Raw genomic sequence first — 24,933 nt, forward strand, 5'->3', positions numbered from 1 at the left:
ATGGGAACCACAATGCCCATCATCTCCCGCCAACATGGGGCTCATAGGATCTGTAGCCCAACACATCTGGGGGGGCTCCAGGTTGGGGGGCCTGGTGCTTCAGAGGGGGCAACCCTTTTCTCCCATGCTATTTTCCCAGTCTCAGGTACCCTCAAAGCTATTTGCCGCCTTGGGAGTGATTTAGATTAGGGACACGGCACAGGGGAAAAGGTTAACCTCCCTCAACACGCTCAGTGGCCCTAAACCAGCTGGTGAAGCAGCCAGAAAGTACAACCTGACCCACTGCAAAATCTATCGCACAGAAGGGAGCTGGTGTGGTCTATTTGATAGCACAGCTGGTTCAGAAGCCAGCAAGTTCAGAACAGACACGTGAAGAAGTACACTCAGCAATGGACAATCGGGGGGGGGGTGCGCGAGAGACAGAAACCGGGTTACATGTGCACAAGAGAATCTCCCCTTTTCTGTTGTGAAAAGCCGGAGAATATTCAAGTTCTGTCCACAAGCATCAGGCTATGCAAGGAAAATGAAGCTGTTCCCCTCGGGATGCCCAGTCAGGATGCCTGCACTATCTTCCTCCAAGACCAGCCTTTATCTTTTTCTTAATGTCTTTTATCTTTTCCCTGATCCTATGCACGTTTAGGAAGCTGCCTTACACGAGCCAGACCTTTGATCCCTCCAACTCAGTATTGCCTATACTGACTGACAGCAATGGCTCTCCTGGGTTCCTGGCAGCAGCCTTTCACGGCCCGCCACCCAGTGGGGGGACGATTCCAGGCACTGAACTGGGACCTCCTGCATGTCAAGCAGGTTCTCCACCATGGAGCTACAGCCCATTCCGATTTACCTGGGAGAAGCCGCACAGCATCCAGAGGGGCTCACTGTTGAGTGAGCATGCAGGGGGTGGGACAGTCAGGCAACACACTGCCCTTTCCCTTGCACTCGGGATGGGTTACAGCATGTGAAAATCTGCAACCAAGATTGAAAACAAGTCGATTTGAAGCACTGATGCAAAACACGGGGCTTGGGGTGAAATCAGGCTGTTACACCAGTTTCAAAGGAGTCAAAGGTTCTAACACAGACCTAGTTCTCGCAATCAGGAAAGGAGATGGCCAATTTTGTGTTTGGGCTGTACCACTTCAGACTGCAGGTCAGGTGACGCTTCAGATGACCCGTCCCCCAAATCCCTGCATGTAGAAAAACCAACTCACATGTGGCAAGGAGAAAGCTAGGTTGGAAGGCTTTGCTCCGACATCTGGCGGCCTGGGTGTCTGTCTGTGCTCATGGAGGAGCATCTGGGAGCCTCCACCTGCAGTCTCAGATGGTGCAGCCCAGAAACCTCACCTATTGTTTGTGAAAATGAGGCCTAACGCAGGCCCTCTATCCACACAAGATTTCAGGCACTCTGGACAGCATGCCTGGGTCAGACCACGGGGGGGCCTAAATTGTGACCAGGGCTCGGCCGACGATCAGGACAGATGCACATTGGACAGCAGCCAGGACCGGGGCAGCAAAATCTTCTCTTTCAGATGAATTGTGACGCTTGCTTTGCCCCTGCCAAGCCAAGCCAAGCCCCTGCCTCCCTTCCAGCTGAATCACGGTGAGCACAGCTGTTTCAAGATCTGGACGATATTCCTGGGAGCATCCGAACTGCATGGCTGAGAGTCCTGCAGCGACCGTGGCCCCAGCCGCTGGGCATGGAGACAGAGATCCCGGGCGAACACCGGCTCAACCTGGGGGAGCAACAGTTGGCAAGTCACTGCAAGGCAAATGAGAAGAGACCTGCTCTAGCAGTGGGGAGGAAGGACCAACCCCAAGACCCAACTGCTGGAGGCCCATGGGTCCTTCCACCTCTCTCCTCATCCCTGTTTCCCAGGTCCTGTCCCATTAACTCAGGGATGGGGAACTCCATCCTGGTGGGGGGCCAGACGACCGCCCCCTGGCCCTCTGTGGGCCAAATGACACCCTGATGTCATTTGGTTCCTGGCCGATGCATCAGGTGGCTGATTCACCTGGCACGTTGGCCGAGACCCACGGAGAAGACAGAAAGTGGCTTTCTCCGGAGAGCTGAAAGTGGCCCGGCGCTCATCCCTGGGAGCCATGTTCTGTAGGCTTCTCTAGCGCTTCCAAAGCCTGCGACATCATTTGACCAGAGCCCAATAGCTGGACACAAGAAATGGCCATCTGAACCAGAAATGGGTCTCTCACAGCACCTTTGCCCCTTTTAAAAAGATGTCCATCCCCACTATCATGAGAAGGTCAAGCAAAGCAGGTCATCTTGTGTGACCTGCTTTGCATACTGTGCCAGTGTTTTAAGGACCACATTATGCAGAATGAAAGAAAAGGAGAGAGAACGATCGCAATCAGGAGGTCCTGCAGGAGGCCAAGCCAAAATCAGAGGAGGGTGTGACTAGTCCTCATGAATAGCATTCGCCAAGGCTGTGGAACTGCAGCAAGGCCACGGTGCTCTCTGTCCATCCCTGACCCCGTGGTGTGCATGTTCCCCCCCCCACCTCACTGGCACTGGACAAGCAAGAGGGACAACAGCGGGGAAAGAAGAAAAGAGAGCAGCCAGGCCAAAGCAGAAGGACTCGGTCCATCCACTCCTGCATCCTTCTCCCTCCACACTCTGTGTTGGCCACAGGAAGTGAGAACAGACCACGGGTTCTGGTTCTGCCGCCCCTTCAGTAGCGTCATGACTGGGGCAAGGTGCAATGTTTGTGACCCATGCACATTATGTGGTCCAGAGCTGGCATCGTGCTCAGCCACTGCCAGGACACTCACCTGGGCTGTGATGAACTTGTGGAGTTTCTGGTTGAGGGCAGCTGGATACTCCTCCCCAAAGCAGAAGTGGATCTGGTACTGGGGGGGTGGCTCGCCGTGGCTCAGGAAGCCCCGTAACTCTGAGTGGCACACAAAGAGATTCCAGCTATGACTCACAGCTCTCTGGACACATTGAGGAGGGGGCAAGCAAGATGGTCGAGGAGCTTGGCATGCTCCCCTGCCCCAGAGACAGAGAAGAAATGCCATCAGCCACATCCAAGGGAAGCCTGGAAAGGGCCAGCCTGCCCATAAAGGGACAGCCAGGGCAGCCTTCCCCAACCTGGTGCCCTCCAGATGTTTTGGATTCAGCTCCCATCAACCCCAGACAACATGGCTACTAAGGTCAGGAATGCTGGGAGTAGTAGTCCAGAACATCTGGAGGGCACCAGGTTGGGGAAAGATGGCCTATAGAATGGGAAGTTTTATGGGGAAAGAAGCTTGTGTGTGTGTGTGTGTGGTGGGGAAATAAGCACACAAAAACCTGTAAAGAGACACCTTTCCCCCTGAGTGCCCATCTGCTAGCTATTAGCTAACCAGAGGCCCAGAGATGGTTCTTGCTTTACTTGACAATGCCATTCCCAAAGAGATTGCTGTGAGGAAACAAGGACAAAAGAGCCTTCACAATTATTTATAGCTGGTAGAAAGAGGAAGAGAAAGCACTTTTCCGCTTGCCTCCTTACAATAAAATCTTTATGGGGGTCATATTTCCAAGTTAAGAGATACCCCTTGCTAGGCCTTTAAAGGTTTGGGATGGCCGGTGGCTACCACTCACAGGCACAGCGCCCCCCACCCCCACCCCGGCTGGTGAGGAGGGAGGGAAACAGTTTAGCAACTGGAAGGTGCATCGGAAGCAGCAATGGAGAGCAGGTTTCCAGTTCTTTCTGTGGCTACGGAGGGAGGGGCTGTGGGGCTCCAAGGGCATGCTCTTTGCTTCTGGGAAATCGGCTGCTACACAACGTAATCATACAGAAGAAAACGCCTGTGAGCACGTACAGGTCATTTCTGAAAGCAGACTAACACTGGCAGATGCCTTCACACTCAATCTGAAAATCTGCAATTACAAGGACGACATGAACCTCCAGTCCTCTCCCTGCACAAGGGAAATAACTCCTGCACCTGGCTGCCCCATAGCCTCTGGCTGCTCAGGGACATGAAGGGGGCGAATATTTTCGCATAAGCAGGACAGCGCAACTCCTCTACAAAGAGAAATATCAATTGATCAGATTTCTGCACCACCGCAAAGCCAAGAGCGCTGCATTCTGCAACCTGCATATATTACACAAATATGAAAAGGGCGTATTTCTGCATAACTGGCTCTGTCTCAGCTAATCGCGAGGCTGAAGGAATCTTGCAAAGTGCTGCAGCTTTACCACTGGCCACTAAAAATTATGCCTGATGCTCTCCCTTTCTGAGGTTTGCCTAGTATTAGTTGTCAGTTGTGGTTTTAATGTTCTATATATTTTAAATTGTTTTATTGTGTGTTGTTTGGTTTTAATTTTTGTGAACTGCCCAGAGAGCTTCGGCTATTGGGCGGTATAGAAATGAAATAAATAAATAAATAAATAATATTATCCACATGTTTTCATATCTATCTCTGAAAATCTTAAGGACTAGAACCTAAAAAAATAACAGCAGCAACACACAATTAAAAAAGGATGTTCACATATCTCAGATGCTGAATACTGAGTTCTGCATGCAGGGCCACAGCGTGGGCTTGGGCTGTGTTTCTGCAGGATCACAGAGCACACCAAATGCAGCCCACCCGCAGTGATTCATTTTTACGAGAGCTTCTAGTAGGGCTCTACTCAGGGCCCTGCTGCCTAAGCTAAGAAACGTAGAGTTGGGCTGCGATAACTTAAAAGTGTAATGGCACGTGATGAGGAGGGAACCGTGGGCTGGGAAAAGGCATTTGCAGGGGAGAATTATTGGATGGGGGGAGGAGGGTGATTAACCCTTTCCCTGCAAGCCAATTCTCCCCTGCAAATGTCCCCCTGAGACATTTTTAAGCATCCCCCCCCCCCGCACCCCTGGGTTCTGAAACCGGAAGAATGGCAAGGAAAACAGTCTTTTGTCAGGGGTCATTTGCAGGGGAGTCTCAGAAAGTGCAACGGGGGTTACGGCTGAACGTCCACCCCATCAGTTCTTCCCCTGCTGGTGCCCCCCCCCAGTGCATTTGGGTATACATCTTTTCTGAGATGCACATGCATTTTCATCCCTAGCATGAGGGAAAGGGACTCTGCATGTCCTCTGAGACACTATTATTTCTCCACGTATTCTGAGTCTGAACGTGGGCACTGTAAACAAGTTCTGGGGCTGCGCACAGGCACAAAGCAGGCGGGGTGGACAGGATGGGCGCAGGCATATTCCAAGGCCTTGGATGCAGCAAAGGTAAGGCTCTCAATGGCTATTGGTCCTGAGGGCTACGTGCTACCTCCAGCAGCACAGGCGGCACACCTGTGCCTACCAGTTGCTGGGGAACCGGAGCAGGAGGGTGCGATGGCCCACAAGTCCTGCTGGTGGGCTTCCCAAAGACATGGCTGCTGTGAGGAACAGGATGCCGGACTAAACGGGGAGAGAGAACAGGTACTCACGCTGAAGGAACTGCTGCGTGTCCAGCAGCTTGTAGGTTTTCTCCCTCTCCAGTTTGTTCGGCCGGTTGTCGTGCGGTGCCAGCGGGCCCTTCCAGTAAACCCTGCCTTGGCACTGGCGCTTCATGAAGACCCCTTCTGGGGCCACCCAAAGGAGCACGCCGCGGTGCAAGTGGGGGAGCAGCTGTTCCAAGACCCCAGCCGCTCTGGACGCCTGGCGGTTCCCAGCCAGCACGCCTGGGGAGGGGAATTGGATCTGCTCCATGGCGCTTGGACCGTAAAGGCCCTTGTTGTCAGCAGGCACCAGGCGATAGGTAATCCGGCAGCCCTCGGCTGTGCTTGTTGTGACCTCCTTCACCAGCACATCACAGTAGTAAAGGCGGATATGCAGCCAGCAATCTGGAGAGAAAAGGGAAGGGGACGAAGGTCAGAACGCCGGTCGTCTCCCACCTACAGCGCACCCAGACGCAGGGCTTCTTCACACAGAGCTTTCATCTTGCTACTGAGGCTGGTTACTCCTGGAAGTTTGCAGGCCCTTTAGGTGATGTCATGGACTTCCAGGGTGTCTCCCGCACCTTTATTCTATTGTTAAAAAGATCGGGGATAATGAGCTATCAAATTACAGCGCTTGAGTTCCCTCGTGAAAAGAAGCAAACCTGCAATAAGAGGCGCTAGACCACAGCGCCACCTAGCAGCTGTATAATGAAACACATGGAAGACTCAGATAAGGGGGTAAAGGGGGGGAAGAAGCTTGTGTAAAGGGAGCCCGTGGTGATCCTACATTTAAAACAGAAGCAGGATTTTAAATGGAGGATTTTAGGCTGGTGTAGAGATGCTTGTACTGTTTACAGCAGAGGTCCCCAATCTTTTCGGGTCGGTGGACACATCTGGAATTGTGAGTGCTGTGGATGCTCACACAAAACGGCTGCCATGGGGGTGAGGCTTACCCATTCATAAAATGGCTGCCATGGTGGGCATGGTCTGTCACTCATTTCCCAGAAGGTAAACTGGTGAGACAAAATGAAAAGTAACTTGCCCCAGAATCTAATTACAAGGCAGAGGTGAGGTTTGATCTCCAAAACACACAACCACTCATTTAAATCCAAATAAAGATGGTGCTGGAGGGGAGCACTTTTCCTTGCAACATGCTAGTCTCCCAGTTGAATAATAATAATAATAATAATAATAATAATAATAATAATAATAATAATAATAATAAAAAAAAAAAAAACAATCCAGAATCCACAGTTGGACGATACCTTTATTAGGACCAACCAAGATTCCACAAAATTGTGCAAGTTTTTGAGTTCTCCAGAACTCTTCATCAGATGAGGTGGTACAAAAAGCAGGTCAAAGGGGGAAGAAACAGCAAGTCCAAAAATCTGGCCAGGTGTTGTGGACCTAGACCAACAACTCTGCAGGGTGCCAGATTGGCAAAGGTTGCTGTAGTGACATGCAGAGCATGCGAGGCCCCGGTCTGTGCTTACAATGCTTAAGGGCCCCATCTGCACACTTCCTGTCTAAAAAAGCAGACAAGGAGGGGGGAAGGGGAAGTGAAGCGGGGCAGGGACGGGTGTGGCAGCTAGTCGCCATTTCCAGAGTTCCTGGGAGAAAGGTGAGGCAGTTAAAACAGGTTTCAGCTTGTTTTACCTGAAGGATGGTGAACTACGGACCTGACAGCTGACGCCGAAGGGCCCGGGCCCGTGGAGACTGGTGGCTCAGCTCTCAGTGGGGCGGTGAGTCTATAGCTGCTTTAGAGTTCGGACTGAAACCTGGAGCGGACTCACCGCCCCACTGACCGTGAAGCCACCAGCCTCCACTAGGGATGTTGCGAGCGCAGTTTGGGATTCGGGAATTCGTCGGGCAACCCCCGCCCGCAACCCCTGAACTGCGCCTGCTGAGACACGGTCCTTGTTCACCCCCCACTCATGCTCCCCAGTACTCACCACGAACCTGTTCGGTGACCGCCGTGATTTCTGCGCCTTTGATTTCTGCGTAAAGCAGGAAGTGAAAAAATGCGCATATTCAAATATGCACAGTTTGGAGCTGGGAAAGCTAAATATGCTATAATCCCTCTAATAGCGCGCTTATTTAGCTTTCCCAGCTCCAAACAGCGCATATTTGAATACGCGCATTTTTTAACTTCCAGCTTTACGCAGAAATCAAAGGCGCGAAAATGGCGGCGCTCACCAAACGGGTTCGCGGTGAGCACTGGGGAATTCACCAAACTCGTGGATGGCTCGAGCGCAGGTTTGGGGGGATGCGAGTGGGGGCGCTGCTTCGGCGAGTGCCTGCAGAACCCGAACTAGGGCGAGTTCTTACATCCCTAGCCCCCACTGGTCCAAACCAAATGATCTTGCCTTGAGGGTCACCCTCCTCACATCCAATTCCTGCTGCACAGATGGCGAGCCATGGCAAGGGTCACAGAGCTCCAGGGAATGGGCCTTGGAAGCATGTGGCAAGTGCCTCCCCCGAGTGGCTCTGCTCCCCCGCCCAGCCCTGTGGGAGGGGCAGGGCGACCCTTGGGAAGCGGAAGGGATGGGTGAGCCTGGGCGCATCGTGCACTGTGCCCTCAAACTGGGCAGCCAGCAGCTTATTTGGGGGGAATCCTTTCTTCCTCCCCTACCTGAGTTGATGTTGTCATTGTCAGCACACCGGGAGTTGGGGCCCACGAAGCACGGACTGGGGTGGCAGCGAAACTGTGCGGGGCTCCAGCCGTAGAAATACCCTTTCACCTGGTACTCTGCGTGAGAGGAACAGAACATACCAGAGTGCTTCAGTGGATCTGTTCATTCTATTCAGCATGAATTGGTGGATGAGACACAGCAGTCGCATCCCCCTCGCACCTGCCATCTCTTGTCCCACCTGCAAGTTGCTCAGAGCATCAGCTTCATCACTGTACATGACCCTTGACAGAGTTTCATACACCAAGAAACAAGACAAGTCTCTGCCCCAAGAAGCTTACACTTTATTTCTTGCTTTGATTTATATATCCTGCTCTATTGGGCTCACAACAGATTTGCAAGGTTGGGAGAGACAAGGGTAGCCAGGAATGTCTGAGAGTAAATGCAGATACATATGTAAGCTTGGGCTATAGCTGGAGATGAGGATCAAGGGGTGACGCCGAAGGCCTCGCAGGAAAGGTGGGGTTCGAGGCTCTCCTCTGCAAGGACAAGCTATGGGGCGGAGATGGGGAAACTTTGGCACCCCAGACGTTTTGGGACTGCAATTCCAGTCAACCCTCACCACTGGCTATGCTGGCTGGGGCTGATGGGAGTTGCAGTCCACCAGCATCTGGGGGCCAGCACTTCCCCATCCCTGGCTATGGGGCCTCACAGAGTTTGATCTGTCCTCCTGCTTTTAAACAGCGACATAAAACCACCAAGTGAGACCAGCTGCAGGTTTGGGGCGAGGTCTCCTCCTCCTCCTCTTCTCTGCCTGGAGAGAGAATCTTGGGGTCACTGCTGATTGGCCTGAGTCACCTGGCTGTCTGCATATAAAGGAGGCTGAGGCAGAACATCTGGGCAGCCATGATTTGGGGCCTCCTTGATTTGGGAATAAGCTCAATGTAACTCAATAGGCCGTTCACACATTCAAACTGTGCACCGTGGCTTATACGCCACGGTGGGCCGCAGTGCCTGTGTGCACCCATTTTGAATATTCAAGCCATGACCGTGGCTTGTCATGTCATCTGAACCCAGCGGGGGTGGGTTGTGCAAGGGTTAAACAACCTCACACAACCCGTGGTTTGTTGTAGGGTTATGCGAAGGTTGTTCATCATTCTTCTTAGGGTTTACTCATTCCTCTGACTTAGCCTTCCCTGGTGCCCTCCAAATGTATTGGACTACACCTCCCAGCATCCTGGATGTTGTAGCAGTGGAGGCTGGTGGCTCCGGTGTCGGTGGGGCAGTGAATCCACTCTGGGTTTCAATCAGAACTCTAAAGGAGCTCTCCAAGGTGCAAGCTCCTTTGGAGTTCTGACTGAAACCTGGAGGGGATTCACCGCGACACTGACATTGGAGCCACCAGCCTCCACTGCCTCCAGATGTGTCAGGCCTGCGACTCCAGATGTGTTGGGAGTTGTGGTCCCAGCACATCTGGAGGGCACCAGCTCAACATGCACAGGGCCCTTCTTTGTGACTCAGAGTGGCCCTGGGTTCTGATCATGCCCTTCATGCATACAGGTGCACATACTTAGTGCCCTCAGGGTTAGGCTCATCGGAGGGGTGTGGTCAGCAGTGCATCGGGGTGGGGCTACCAAGTCCAGAAGCACTCCCTCTGTATCCATTCCCTGAACACACGGAACGGTTTTGCCCTAACAGCCCTACGGAGGGCCTGCAAAAAGGCTCCCTTTGAGACACAGGGTCAGCTTCAAGCCTGGTCCCTAGTGCCTTCTCCTAGGGAAGGGAGGGACAGTCACAGGGCAGCAGTGTTTACTCAAGACAGCGCCAAACATTGTGCAGCTGGGAATGCAGAGAAGCCCACCCTCCCTCCTTACCCAGGTGCTCTGCGGGGCTTGGCTTCTGGGAGGCCTGGGGCGACCCCGGAGAAGTATGGCATGTTGCCACTGACTCATCCTTGCTGTCCTGGTGTGAATCTGAGGATGTCCTGGTCTGGGAAGAAAGGCAACACAACAGGTGAAATTTGGAAGGAAGGAGCAAGGCACCACTGTCTGGGACTTTGAATATTTATTTATTATGGAGGGCACAAACCAATGGGGATAGTCGGCCGCCTCCAAACTCAGAGGTGACTGGCTATCCAATTCAGGGCAGGCAGAGCGCGGGGGGGGGGGGGTGTCGTCTCCTCTGCACTCTGGCCGCCCTGCATCTGCGGCTAGATGGTCAATTTTGGTTGTCTAGCCAGGGTGGCTCAGAGCGGGGGGGGGGAGGCTGGATGGTGCATAGGACACATCGTACCCGTGCTTCCGCTGCCCCCTCCCCACCCCCAGGAACACCCCATTTCCTGCTGCTCTGCACTGCTCTTACGAGTGCAGAGCGGGGACAAACTGCACCGCCTGCAAGGCGGTGGGGGGAGGGAGCGGGAAAGGGATTTTCTGAGAATCCAACTCGGAGCGCTGGCTCGGAGGTCAGTTCCTGGAAAACAAAAAATCCTGTGGCCGTCTAGCCGCTGTCTAGCAGCCATAGGATTGCGCCTTTAGAATTGCTATATATTGCATTTCCTCCAAAATGGAGCACGGGACAGCTTACACCAGTGGTCTCCAAAATGGGGTGCGCGCAAGACGATCCGTTGGGGGGCACAAGCCGCCTGATCATTGAGCAGCCTCCTGCTGCCCCAACGAACTGCTGCTGTGTGCCATGATGGTGGCAGCAGGAAGGGACGGGAGCCAAGAGGGAAGCTCCAGGGAGTTTCTCTCTCGGCTCCAGTCCCATCCTGCCTCTGCAGCGGCCACCGACAGCAACTGCACCAGTCTCTGCCAGGCACAGTAGAGGAAGGTGCAGTTGCCTGTTGGCTGTGGCACTGGAGCAGCTGCCATCCTGCCAAAGGAGCACAAATTTGCTCCAGATTTGCAGACCTTTTCTGTGATGATGAGGGGCTGTCAGTAGTGTGCTACCTAGCAGATATTTTTGAAAAAATAAACACACTTGATCTGTTCCTTCACCGTAAAGGTGACGTTTTAATGATGAGCCTTTTGAAAGAAACTTGTGCTATGGAGACAGCATTTTGAAAATGGATGTTTGGAAATGTTTCTATCACAACACGTGTGATTTTGTTGCCGAAAACGATGTGCGTCACCTATAAAAACTCTCATATCTGTACTCTTAAAAACTTGGAAATGGAATTTTCTAACCTGTTTAAAATCTTCCAAATGAAGAGTTTCAGTGAGTTTTGAACTCATTTGTTAAAAATCAAAAAATGCAACACCTTCCGATTCATTTGCAAGAACAACTGACTGACATCAGGGAAGCTGAATTACTAGCTGAATTTCAACAAAAACCTTTGCATAATTGGTGGATGGGATTGAAAAATGAGTATCAGGATTTACAGCCAATGATGCACTTCTTCCATCTGGATCTACGTATCTTTGTGAGGTGTCTTTTCCAGCTATGACAGCCATTAAAACCAAGTATAGAAATAAACTGAATTTAGAACCAGATCTTCAATTCACTGTAGCACAAAGTGTTAAACCAAGATTTTCAAAAATAATGAAGCATATTCAATCACATTGCTCTCAATAAAAAATATTAATACTATTTTTAATGAGGGCAAAAATGTTTTAATACCATTAAGAAAAAAATAATTTTAAAAATATTGTTTATTTCATCTTTATCATCCTTTAATTCTATTTTTGTGTATGTTTTATAATATACACAATATATTAGTACAGTAGTACATTTATATATTGGGGGGGGGTTCAAAAATCGTTTACTGATGGGGTGCGCGATCAAAGCATTTGGAGACCGCTGGCTGACACTATGAATAAAAGAGGCACCAACAAACCAGGCATGCTATCATGCTAAGCGTGCAACAATAATCACCTAACCTAGAACACCAAAACACACAAGTCAGGAGCCAAATGCTTGTGTGAACAGAAAGGGATGCTGGCAGTTGCTGTCCAAGATATCTGGAGGGCACCAGATTGGGGAAAGGTGGTATAAGCACAAGTATTATTAAATATGCCTGAATCTATCTATCTATCTATCTATCTATCTATCTATCTATCTATCTATCTATCTATCTGATTCTGCTTCCCAGTTAATCAGGGGCGCCCTTTCTAAGTTGATTCAATCTTAATTGATCAGTCTAACAGATTGACAGACATCGCAGCCTGAGAATAAAGCAACCTCAAATGTAAGGCCAGACCAATTTAAAAGACTCACAAGATTTGCTCAATATCTGAAGCACGAAATTAACAAATCTTAACCACATCCTGACCTTCAGGTTGGAACAATTCAAATATCTTCAGATAGCTTGATCTTTATCTCTGCAGAAAACTTTCCACTGTCCGATCTCTCATGCTGTGCAGTACAATTGTGCTGTGTGGTTGTTCTAACAAGCTTATCAAGCTGCTATAAATACGCTCAAAATGTCTCCATTAGGTCACACCAGGCAGGCTGGCTCAGGTTTTTTTAGCTGCTCTAAGTGGCCATGGGCACCAGCACTCTTCCTCCACACTGAGTGTGCCCTACATGCCCCTCCTTTCTGCCCCTGTGACAGAGCAGAAGATTCTGGGGCAGTTTGTTCAGGACAGCAGCCAGGTCTGCAGGAAGTGAGCGCCCCGACTTGCATGCTGCTTCTGATGTGAGCAGCATCTTTGAATTGTAAACTTCTCCCAGGAATCAGGACCCAGCCTCAGCACTGCTACAAAGGCAGTGGTTGGTCACCAGTGTTCAGGACAGATTATTTCTGTTTTAATAAGTCCATAGTATTTTAACAAACACATTGGTATTTAATAACAATGAGAACAACAATAACTTTTACAGGAAGAACTAATTATAGGAAACGATTAGGTTGGACGTTCAAAACAGAAACAAGGGATCAGTAGCAAAATGGCAATTAAGTAGACAGACAATACAATAGAAGATGCACTGGCCCAGTTTGCACAGTCATGGAGGAGGAAGTAAGCCACAGTGGCTTATTTCCTCACCCTGAGTGTACTGGTCACATGCCGGGGGGATTTGCGTAATTACCCTTGGCACTGTGACTTGCTGTATGAACCCGACCAGGGTAGCTTGCTGTCATGGGTAATACGTCACCTAGAGCCCTACACTAGCCCCTGGGTTCCAGGTGCCTTCTTACTGTGGCAACAAGCCACCCTCGCTGGGTTCGCACAACACAACAAGCCTCACTGCTGAGGGCAATTATGCTAATCCCTCCAGCATTTAACTGCACTCACAGAAGTGGGGAGGAAATAAGCCACTGTGGAAATAAGCCAGTGTGTGTGTGTGTGTGTGTGTGTGTGAGAGAGAGAGAGAGAGAAAGAAAGAGAGAGAGATTGAGAGTTGGTCCACTGTAACTTTGATCCCACCCATGTTTTGCTTTGGCTCCACCCATTGAGATATGGGGGCCCAGAAGGCCAGCCGCAAGGCAGTGTGGCCCTGAGGCAAAAAAAGGTTCCCTGTTTCTACTATAAAGTTATAGTGACTCTCAATAAATCCAGTAACTATAAAAAAAATGAAGAAATTGAAATACTGCAAACAGCAACCACTAATTATTGCTGGAAACCCATGCACTCCAAGATTTGCAGCAACAATTAAATGCAGCTACAGCAATTTAAGGGGGAAGCAGCAGTGTCCAATGAATATACAATTTTTATTTATTTAAGGCATCCTATATCCCCGCTTCCCCTCCCCCCCAAAACTCAAAATGGGTTACAACTTTAAAATATGCACACAATAAAACCAAATCCACAAAATACATTTAAGAACCACCAGGGAATACTAACATCATAAAAACTAACGATTTCCGAAATCAACAGAAACAGCAACACGTAAGCTGCAAAAATGAAAGTGAAGGCACAAAAACAGGAAAACAGCCTTATCGTATTCATAGTGAGGAGAGAAAAGCTGAAGGCCCTTTTAAGCAATCTGGTTGTGGCCAAACACCAAACCACGCAGAGAAACCCTCCCCGACCTGGTTCCTTACAGATGTGTTGGACTGAAACTCCCAGCATCACAACACAGCACAACTGGAGGTCACCAGGTTGGAAAAGGCAGCCGCAGAGTCTCTTAGCAAATCTCAGCTCGGAAGGCATTCCACAGGGTGGGTGCCACAACTGAAAAGGCCCTACTCCTTGTTGCCCCCCCTCGGGCTTCAGACAGGTGAAGATTCTGGAACAGATTATGGCTGGAGCATGTGCGGGGAGGAACATATAGAAGGAGGTGTCCCATTTAGGGCTTTACAGGTTAAAACCAGCTCCCTGAAGTGGGCCCAGAAACAAACTGGCAACCAGCACAGATCAAACAAAATGGGCGTAAGACGTTTTGATTGCCTCATTCATATCAGTACCCCGGGAGCAGCACTTTGTGCTAGTGGCAGTTTCCAAACACCTTTCAAGGGCAGCCCTGCCTACAGCATGTTACAGCAGTCGAACTGGGAGGTGGCCAGGGCACACGTGACTGGAGAAGTCTCCTTTTGTCAGGTAAGGTTGCAGATGCTCATCCCACCTGCACAGTGATGCCCGGTGGACTGGCCTTCTGGACCTCACTGAACCAGCTGGATGTATCCCTGAGCCCAGACATCAATGCGGACAAACAGTGCCCTTACCCTGTTTGGCTGAGAATTCATTCTGGTCTCTTGATGTGCAGACAGTGAGGGCTGGCTTGGCTCCAGGAGGGGCTCCTTACCTGAAGACAGCAAAGCATTTTTTGCTATTTATTTTATTTATGATTAACATTTATATTCCACCATATCTGCTAAAAAGCCATCAAGGCAGTGTACAACAATTTAAAAAAGCTTTAATGAGCTTCTGCCGTGCATTAAAAACGTGGTTGTTCAGGCAGGCATTCGGGATGGGTTAGGGTGTTTTTTATGATGTTTTTAATGTGGAATTTTATTGTTTTAACTGTTTTGTTGTACATCGCCCAGAGTGGCTGGGTGACTTTAAATTTAATAAATTTATGGGTGACTTTAAATTTAATAAATTTACTTTAATAAATTTATTAAATAAATAAATAAATAAATAAATAAATAAAACAATAACACCTTAACACAATAAAAGACCAGAACATTCAGAGTGCAATCCTATGTGTGTTTAGAGAGGAAAATTCCTACAACGCCCACCATTCCCCAATCCCCAGCCAGCCACACTGGGACTTTTTTTCTGTCTAAACATGCATAGGAAGGCGCCCTTAGTCACCTAATGCAAATCATTTACTCTTTACCAAGGTAGCTACCTTATACCAGATCCACCTAGCCCCACAGTGCCATCTCTGGCTGATGGCAGCTCTCTGGAATGGCAAAAAGAAGTCTTGCTCCCTGATCCCTTTAAATGAAGATACCCAGCATTGGACTTTGGACCTTCTGAATGTAAAGCAAGGGCTCTACCACCAAGCGATGACTCCTCCCTTAAGCACATGGACATCTGAAGATGCTTTATACTGAGTCAAAGCCTTGGTCCATCTAGCCCAGTATTACCAACACTGACTGGCAGCAGCTTCCCAGAGTTTCAGGCAGGATTCTTCCCTAGCCCTACCTAGACATGCCAGGGATCAAAACTGGGGCCCTCTGCATGCAAAGCAGAGACTCTACGACTGAGCTGTGTCCCTTCCCCAAGACTCTGGACCTCACGGCACATCATGCCAATTCAGGTTTAGGCCTTCCTGTGCTCTTAAACTAGTGACATTGCAAAACTGTCTCCCTGAACCCCCCTGCCCATTCCCTCTAGCTTCAAAGACTTAACTGCACATTTCCCACGTGCTCTCAACTGCTTGTTTTTATAAGGACTAGGAACGTCCATTTGTAAGAAAACCAGAAGTGTAACAGAGCTAATGCTTCTTTTAAGCCTATGTTTTGGCGATGCCCAACAGATGCCCCTTTGGGGGAGGAGGTCATTATGCGGATAAATTTCGTATTGGAACACTGGTTAATATTTACTGATGTACACGTTCTTTTAAATTATCTACATGCTTCCTGGAAATTAATGCACGGCCTGCACAAATGGATTCTCCGTGCCCTTCTGACAGCTAAAAGACTAATATTACAACATTGGAAGGATAAACACTCACCTCCTACAATGCAATGGATTAAAGACCTTACAACGCTTTCAACATTTGAATGGGTGGTGTATACACACCACCTGTGTATAGATACTTATTCGGATATTTGACCTGCTTTTCTTGACATTTATGTATAGTTCTTAGAAATCTGTATTTTCATACACAAACTCACACTTCATGTATATGCATTGAAATGGATATAATCAAATCTATGCAGTCACATTTTCCTCCCCCCCTTTTCTTTTGTTGAAATTTTATATTAAAAAATAAGTTACAAAAAGAAAGAAAACTAAAGCTGAAAATCTCAAGGTATTGAATTCTGCAGAGCCCACCAGCACATGAGGAAACTGCCCCTCGCAGATGCTCAGCACTGAACAGAACCCACCTGGCTACCCTGAGAGCACCCCCCATTCCTCATCCTTTTCTGGGCTCTACCAGTGAGCTCTGTCCCCTCCCCCAAGGAGAAGCAGGGACGGTGTCTGAGGAAATCCTTGGGCTTCCCTTCTGTACTGCCTCTTACCTCCCATATCTCTGGCACCCTGCCTCACACTTCCAGAATAAGAAGGGACGGGGTGGCAGGACGATGCATCACACCTTCCCATAATCCATTCCCCAACCCTGATAGGAAGCTGCTCAGTCCAGGACGTTGGCAGCTGCTTTGGACGGAAAGACCACTTACTGCCTTGGACCAAAATGTGGAGAGCTTTTGGGAGCTCAGTGCAGCTGTCTTTGGGCTAATGGCCAGAGATGGAAAGGCACCAGATTCCCAGCTAGTTCCAGCTTTGGGCAAATGAAGATCACTGGCACAGGAGCATTTTGCCTTCCACAAAAATGAACCTTTGGGCCAGAGACATTGCTAGGGGATCTTGAAGGAGGCAGCCTCCAAGGGGCAGTTGCGCCACGCAAATGTCCATTCCTCATTCAGGGTTCTAAGGCCCTGGGACCTTAAAAGATTTCAGCTCCTGGAAGGAGGCATGGCGGCTCTACACAAAGCTGGCCAGTGAGAACAGGCATGCTTCAGGCCCATGTTGGAGAAACCTGCAGGGTCCAGAAGTTGCTGGAGCGGCTCCTTCTGCTGCCCCAAATGCCTGCCTGATGAAAACAGGAGAAACTGAAAAGAAGCTGGACTACATAGCAGGACGTAGAGTTTGGGAGATGCTTAAAATCGGTGTGGGTGGCCGAGAACACTGGAATTCGCCTTATCCTGAGTAAGAGCCTGGGCCCATCTAGCTCAGTGTTGTTGACCCTGGCTGGCAGCCACAGCAATCCAGGTCTGAGGCAGGAACTCTCCCAGCCCTGCCTGGGATTGAACCTGAGACTTCCTGCATGCAAAGCAGGACCTCTATGTAGGGATGTCGGAGAATTTCTCCATGAATCTCCGGGAGGCCGAATGCCAATGCATTCGGCTCCCCGAAACTGGTGGAGAAATGGTCCGCCCCCCCCGGGATGGGACTTACCTTGGTCGAATGTCCCTGGTGGCGGCAGCTCCCGGAAGCGGTGCGGCGGTGGTTCGGCGGCCGGTCTTCTGACCGGCTGCCGCTGCCGCCATTTCCAAGTGTAAAAAAACCAACAACAACAACAAACGTAATAGGCTACGTAAAGATTTACGTAGCCTATCATGGCTAGATTTTCAAAAAACACCGTGATAGGCTACATAAATGTTTACGTAGCCTATCACGGCTGACTTGGGGGGGGGGGGAAGCGTACGCAAATGGCGGTGCCCATGGGCGCCGCCATTTGTGTTCCTTATTTGGGCACGTGTAGTCTACGTAGACATTTACGTAGACTACAGCGAAAATAAGGGCAACACTATTTGCATTGCCCTTATTTTCACCATAGTCTACGTAGACTACACGTGCCCAAATAAGGAATGCAAATGGTGGCACCCATGGGCGCCATTTGCGTATGCGCTTCCCCCCCCAAAGTCAGCCATGATAGGCTATATAAACATTTCCGTAGCCTATCACGGCTGACTGCAGGGACGCAAATGGTGGTGGCTATGGCCACCGCCGTTTGCGACCCAGCAGGAGCAGAGGATTTGCGGCCGGAGGGACGGGGCACCTCCCCCCCGGCCAGAATTTCGGCGGGGAGGGATGGGGCGCCTCTCCCTTGCCCAGAATTTCGGGGGGAGGAATGGAGCGCCTCCCCCCCACCGCGAAGCAAGCTGCGGGACCAGGTAAGGGACTTTCGTCCTTCCCTAGCTCTACGGCTGAGCTACAGACCCACCCTACTTTGGATGTCATCATGAAATGCAAGGTTGCTGTGATGACCATGCTCCTGGCAGATACAATTCAGTGTGTGCGTGTGGGGGGTAATGAGAAGGGGGCCCTGCTTTTTGCATCATGAGGGAAAGGGAGAGGGAGAGAGACCTCCCCACCGGCACCCCCCCCCACCGGGGGGCTCTCAGATGTACCGGTTTCTTGGGACACCTCTGAGATGATCTGGTACACTTTGTAGGGCTCCGAGACGTCCAGGTGGCTCCGCTCCGGGACCTCCTTGAAGTCGAGGCTTTTGTTCAAGGCGCACCGCAGGCGGGTCTTCCAGACGGAGGGGTCGGCCTTGTCCAGCCCTTCGTGGTATTTGCCTTTGTAGATGGCCCAGGCCTGCCAAGGGGAGAGGAGAGTCAACAGGGCATTCGCGAACTGACAGCCGCCTGGCCTGGACACTCCAGGAGGGCCCCCTTGCGCCGCATCCCTGGGCACCGCCCACCCGGCCGTGCGCGCCGCGGAGCGCGCAAAGCAGCCCAGGCTGCCGGTGGTCGCCGCAGCGCGCGGCTTGCCCAGGGGAGGTGGCGAACGGAACTGGGGTAATGACGGCGGGCGGGGCAATCCCGGCAGAGGGTGGGGGCCTGGGCGTCCCCGGGCGCGCCCTGCGCCTCGGGGGCCGCGCCGGTACCTTGAAGAGCGCCGCGTCCTCCTGCTGCCGGTAGTCCTGCTTGGCGGCGTGTTTCCAGGGGATGCGGAAGCGTTTCTTCTCGCCGTCCTCCCAGCGCAGCCCCGGGTACCGGCCGCTCTCCACCTGGGCGATGAGCCATTCCTTCAGGCGCATGGGGGGCCCCGCTTCAGCCATGTGCTTCGACCCCGGGGGAGGAAGGGCTCCCCGCGCCGCGCACGCGCGCCTCCGCGGCCGCGCTCTGGCGCCCGCTCGGGCGCTGGCCAGGGCCACCTGCGGACCGGGCTCGGCTCCGCGCCCGCCGCCAGCGCAGGTGCCGCCTGGCCTCCGAGTCCGGAGCGGCTCCGATCGACCCAGGTGCCCGGCGGCTGCCCTCCGCTCAGCGTTCGGGGCCCCACGGGGACGCGGCCACGCCCGCGGCGCTCGCTGCTGCTGCCGCTGCGCTCAGGGCGGAGGCTCCTCGGGCAGCGGCGGCCTCCCACGACCGCGGCTCGCCCCTGGCCGGCCTGCCGCCGCCCGCTCGGCCGGGCGAAACCGAAAGAGGCGCGGGCGGTTTCACTTTCGCTTCTGCCTTCCCGCTTTCCCTCGGGCCGGGGCGCCGGGGCTCGCCTGGGCAGAGCTCGGCGGCCGGGCCGGGCCGGGCCGGGCCGCCAGCGCGCCTCCCGAGCTGCCCGGGCCAGCAGGTGAAAGGCTCCGGGTCGCGCCCTCCCGCTCTGGGAAGCGGCGCGGCGAGCGGGGCTCCCTTCAGCCCCGCGGGGCGCCGTGTGGCGAATGCGGCTGCCGAGCAGGGCCGGGTCGGCGCCGCGTGCTCGGCCTTGCGCAGCGCGAGGGAGGCGGGGGAAGGGCCGGGCCGGGCCGGGCCCGCAAGGCGCCCGCGGGCCGCAGGAAGGAGCGCCCGCCAGAAACGACGCGGTCACCCGCGCAAGGGCCCTGCAAACGGGGAGTTGTTGCGCACGAGCGCTGCTATGCTCTGGCGATAAATAATAATATAGAAGAAGAAGGGACTGGACAGATTCATCGAGGGTCGCAGTTTCGACAGCTATTGGCCATTTAATTAGGGTGCAATCCTATGTATAGTTAGACTGGAAAATGTCCTAGGACTTATTCCTGTCTAAACATGCATAAGACTGCACCCTTAATTATTTTATATTTTAGTTTAATTTTATGTAAAGTATTTCTCGGCTACCCTTCAGGGCTCCTGGGAGCGTTCTGGGAGCATGATTATTCTTCCCAGCATGGTGGGGATGGAGTGCTGAACACCTTGTTTGAAAGGAGAATCGCTGTTTTCTGGCGACAGCATTACATTCAGCAACGGGGGCCACAAAACAGCTGCAGGCCACACATTGCCCGCCCCTCCTTTATGGGATAGTTGATGCTTCTGCTCCTCAGTAACCTGGTGGCCTTTGAGCAGCTGAGGTTGGGATGCCAGTGGCCCCTTTCCTGGCTAGTGTCACTCATGCCTCAGTGACACCCACACTGGATGGCAGTGTAGTGCACTGTTTGCATTTGAAAAAGAGTTCTGGAGCTACAGCTGGTCCAAGGTTCCATGCATGAACTGGGGCTGGCCACTCAGAAGATATTACTCCACTGCATTTTACATCAGATGTGCTACCTTCCGTTGAGTTTCTGGGGCCTCAGTGGCCTGGGACCAGGATAACTGAAGAACCACCTTCTCCCATACAGAGCTTCCTGACAACTTGTTAGAGATCATATTCTGGCCCCTGCTCTGTGTCCTGCTACAGCCTATTGTATCTTGGGTGGCTTCACAGGATGGAGCCTTTTCATTGGTGGCCTAAAAAGATTTATTTTCAATATGTATATACTGCTCCACATCAAAGATTTTGGAGCAGTGAACAACAAGATGAAAGAATAAAACCCCATAATTAAAACAAAACATGTTAAAATAACAGATGTGCTTGGCTCCCTAATTGTTTGGGTTGAAGAGAAGAGAAAGACTCTGCTCTTGGGGACAGGAGATAACCAGTAGTTATTAATGTCCTATCCGGATACAGCAGGTAAAGAGTTAACTATGAGTGGGCTTGCTACCTTGATGGACAGATTCCCTCTTCTTGTCTGCATCAGCTGCATAAGGGACAGAAATCAGGAGGGAAAGCCCTTCCCTGCATAGAGGTGCAATGAGGTGGGAAGCTGCACCTGATGAATATCAGCAGAGAATGAGCTTTCACAGGATAGGGCTCTAGCTCAGTAATAGGGCACATGATTTGCATGCTGAAAGGCCACGGGGGATCTCTGTCTGGTAAGTCCATGGAAAGTGGGAGGGAAACCCTGAGTCCACGAAGAGGAGCTACCTGTCAGGGTGTGAGCAGGGGTGTTGAGCCTCTTTCAGCCCAAAGGCCAAATTCCATTGAGAAAAAGCCCTCAGGGGCTGCACTGCAGTTGTGGATGGGGCTAAAAGGGCAGGGTCAATTTTTAAAAGAACCTTGTATATTATCACTTAAAGCTCCTGCTTTCAGTAGCTTCTGCTTCGGAGAGGCATTTCTGCATTTCAGAATGGGTGGGACGTGCACCAAAGGTGGAGGACCACCCAATGATGGGTTGGTGGAAAGGGGTGTGGCCATCAGGGGAACTCCAGAAGACCGGACTGGGATCTCATGCAGAAAAAAGTCCTACTGTTCCCAGCATGGGGCATGTTGGGCGTTGTAGGACTTTATCCTGTCTAAACATGCATAGGATTATGCCCTAAATCATTTATTTCCAATCCCGCCTTTTTGCAAAAGAAAGTTGCTCAAGGCGGCTAACAATAAAATGCAAATAAAGCATACAAACAAATACATGAAAAACAACAGTAAAAGGAATAAACCTCATCAACCAATTGTCGTTCAGTCATGTCCGACTCTTCATGACCCCATGGACCATAGCACGCCAGGCCTTCCTGTCCTGCGCTCTCTCCCGGAGCGTGCTCAAGTCCATATTCGTTGCATCGGTGATGCTATTTAGCCATCTCATCCTCTGCCGTCCCCTTCTCCTTTTGCCTTCAATCTTTCCCAGCATCAGGGTCTTTTCCAGGGAGTTTTCTCTTCGCATTAGGTGGCCAAAATATTTGAGCTTCAGCTTCAGTATCTGTCCTTCCAATGAGCACTCATGGTTGATTTCCTTTAGGATGGACTGATTTGACCTCCTTGCAGTCCAGGGGACTCGTAAGAGTCTTCTCCAGCATCACAGTTCGAAGGCATCGATTCTTTGGTGCTCAGCCTTCCTTATAGTCCAGCTCTCACAGCCATACGTTACTACTGGGAGAACCATAGCTTTGATTATGCGGACCTTCGTCGGCAAGGTGATGTCTCTGCTTCTTACTATGCTGTCTAGGTTTGCCATAGCTTTCCTCCCCAGGAGCAAGCGTCTTTTAATTTCATGGCTATAGTCACCGTCTGTGGCGATCCTGGAGCCCAAGAAAATAAAATCTGTCACTGCTTCCATTTCTTCCCCTTCTATATGCCAGGAAGTGATGGGGCCAAATGCCATGATTTTAGTTTTTTTAATGTTGAGTTTCAGACCAGCTTTTGCACTCTCCACTTTCACCCTCAACAAGAGGCTCTTTAGATCCTCTTTGCTTTCTGCCATTAGGGTGGTATCGTCTGCGTATCTGAGGTTGTTGATAATTCTCCCGGCAATCTTGATTCCGACCTGTGATTCATCCAACCCGGCGTTTCTCATGATGTACTCTGTATATAAATTAAATAAGCAGGGTGACAATATACAGCCTTGTTGTACTCCTTTCCCAATCAACATTTCCTTAAGCTACAGATGGGGAGCCTGGCCTGACATGCAGGCAATACTGCAGAAGATGGGCCCTCAGTCTGACTGGGTGTAAGGCAGCTTCCTGGGTCTTGTCTGGATGGCAGCATCTCATGCTCCTGCCCGGGTTCTGTAGGAGACAATTGGGAACACTGGGAAACGTTGTGGGGGGCCATTGGGAAGTGCCTTTAAAAGCACCGCTTGGATCCATGTGCATGGATGTCAGAGGTCAAAACTCAGCTGCTGCAAGTTGATTGATCATTAGAGGTGGAGCAAAAGCTGGACTGCCTGGTCAAAACGGATCACTTCCTCTCACCGCTCTCAGGCTGATGAAGCGATTAACGTGCGAGCGTTTATGTGCATTCGGGCTCCACACAGCAATTAGCCGGAATGAATAATTGAACATGTTTCATACAATGATGTTTGAATATAAATGCCTCGGGCTCTCCTGCCCTGGTCGTAGGGCATCTCTGAATTTGTATGTACGTATTGCACAGTAATTGCTTAAGAGCAGCAGGGAGATTGGGTCTGGCAGTAGGATTCCTGCCTGTGTTTTCATGAAGGCACGCAGTATTAATCCAAAATGGTCCCAAAAGTGTAAAGATACGTAATCTGAAAGGGGCTTTTATTGACCAGTCAGATAAGCACTCAAATAGTGATCAATGAGGGATCGTTGACTGATGGGGACAGGAGTGTCCACTAGGGGGCTCCCACGTCTCGGAGGCTTTTAGTAGGGATGTCAGAGAATTCCGCCACAGATCTCAGTGAGGCCGAATGCCAGTGCATTCGCCCCCCCGAAATCAGTGGCAGAATGAAGCCCCCTGCCCCCCCGCCCCGCCCCGCAAAAGGCACACGTAACGGGACACCTACCTGCTGCCATTTGCACTGCTTTGTGAATGGTGGCCGTGTCCACAGCCGTCATTCGCTTCTTCGTTATAGCCGTGATAGGCTACGTAAATACGTAACCTATCACAGCTAACGCAGGGACGCCATTTGTGTCCCTGCGGAAGCCATGATAGGCTGCGTAAGTATTTACATAGCCTATCATGGCAAAAAAACAAACAGTGAACAGAAATGGCGGCGGCTACGGCGGCCGCCATTTGCGTTCCCTTTTTTTTGGCCGTGATGGGCTATGTAATATTTACGTAGCCTATTACGGCAAAAGAGAGGGGCGCAAATGACGTAGCGGTCTCCATTTGCACTCATTTCTTTTGCCATAATAGGCTACGTAAATATTTACGTAGCCTATCACGGCCAAAAAAGAAGGGAATGCAAATGGCGGCCGCCGTAGCCGTCACTATTTGTGTTCGCTGTTTGTTTTTTTGCCGTGATAGGCTACGTAAATATTTACGTAGCCTATCACGGCAAAATACAGGCACGCAAATGGCTGCCGCCATTTGCGTCCCTCTGCAGGCTGCCCAGCGGCCGGATGTCCGGCTGCAGGCAGCCCCGGCCGGCGGCTCCGTGGAATTGCCGCGGAGTGGAGCCGGCCGGAGAGAATTTCAGGGGGAGGGATGGAGCACCTCTCCCACCCACGAATGTCACCCTTCGAAAAGGTGACTTTCGTACATCCTTAATAGTGGTTTAAAAAAAGAAAATTTGAAACACGCGCACACAGCTTATTTTGTATGTGTCTATTAATCTGGTTTTATCGTGTTGCTGATGTAAAGAAAAGAAAAGAAAGGTTTGGTGTTGCACAGTAAAAGGCTGGGAGGCCTTTGTGTGATATACGCATTGTGTCCTTTCAAGGAGCTGTGCATAATGCACAAAGCCCCTAGGGTGCATACAGAAAGGAAAGATATTCTTTCTTCTTCTTCCACAATCTCTCCATAATCTTTATGATTATGGAATCATAATCATTCCACAATCTCTTCTTCCACAATCTCTCCATAGCTCAGGGTCCTTGCCAGAATATTCTATAAGGATTGGGGCAATCTTTGGATGTGGAATTAAGGGGGAGGAGGAGAGAGGAGATCCTTCAATCCGGTTGCTGGAATGCAGGTGGTGTGCTGTAGGGTGCAAATAATTAGACGCATCCAGCCACGCCCTTGAAAGGTACATGAGCAAGCCTGAATATGAAGCAGTGTCAATAACTCTTCGCACTGGACCAAAACAACACAACCCCAGATGCATGCCAGAACAACTGCAGTGGACAGGTTGTGTCTGACTATGCTAAAGCAATCATGTGACCACTTCTTGTG

At 51.0% G+C, this 24,933-nt stretch overlaps 1 protein-coding gene across 1 annotated transcript; it reads right to left on the minus strand.

The window, feature by feature from the left end:
- Window positions 1-601: 601 nt before the first annotated feature.
- LOC146349049 (interferon regulatory factor 4-like) lies at window positions 602-19,475 on the minus strand. The gene is made up of 8 exons (XM_084854542.1): window positions 18,980-19,475; window positions 18,498-18,687; window positions 14,634-14,713; window positions 9,907-10,021; window positions 8,035-8,151; window positions 5,412-5,807; window positions 2,782-2,900; window positions 602-1,730 (listed from the first exon to the last, which is right to left on the minus strand). The coding sequence occupies exons 1-8, from the start codon at window positions 19,151-19,153 to the stop codon at window positions 1,593-1,595; spliced, it is 1,329 nt and encodes a 442-aa protein (XP_084710668.1). The 5' UTR covers window positions 19,154-19,475; the 3' UTR covers window positions 602-1,592.
- Between the last annotated feature and the right edge of the window lie 5,458 nt (window positions 19,476-24,933).

This window comes from Heloderma suspectum, chromosome 4 (genome assembly GCF_057233095.1).
Source record: "Heloderma suspectum isolate Gila_16-S chromosome 4, 16-S_ref, whole genome shotgun sequence".
Lineage (NCBI taxonomy): Eukaryota > Metazoa > Chordata > Lepidosauria > Squamata > Helodermatidae > Heloderma > Heloderma suspectum.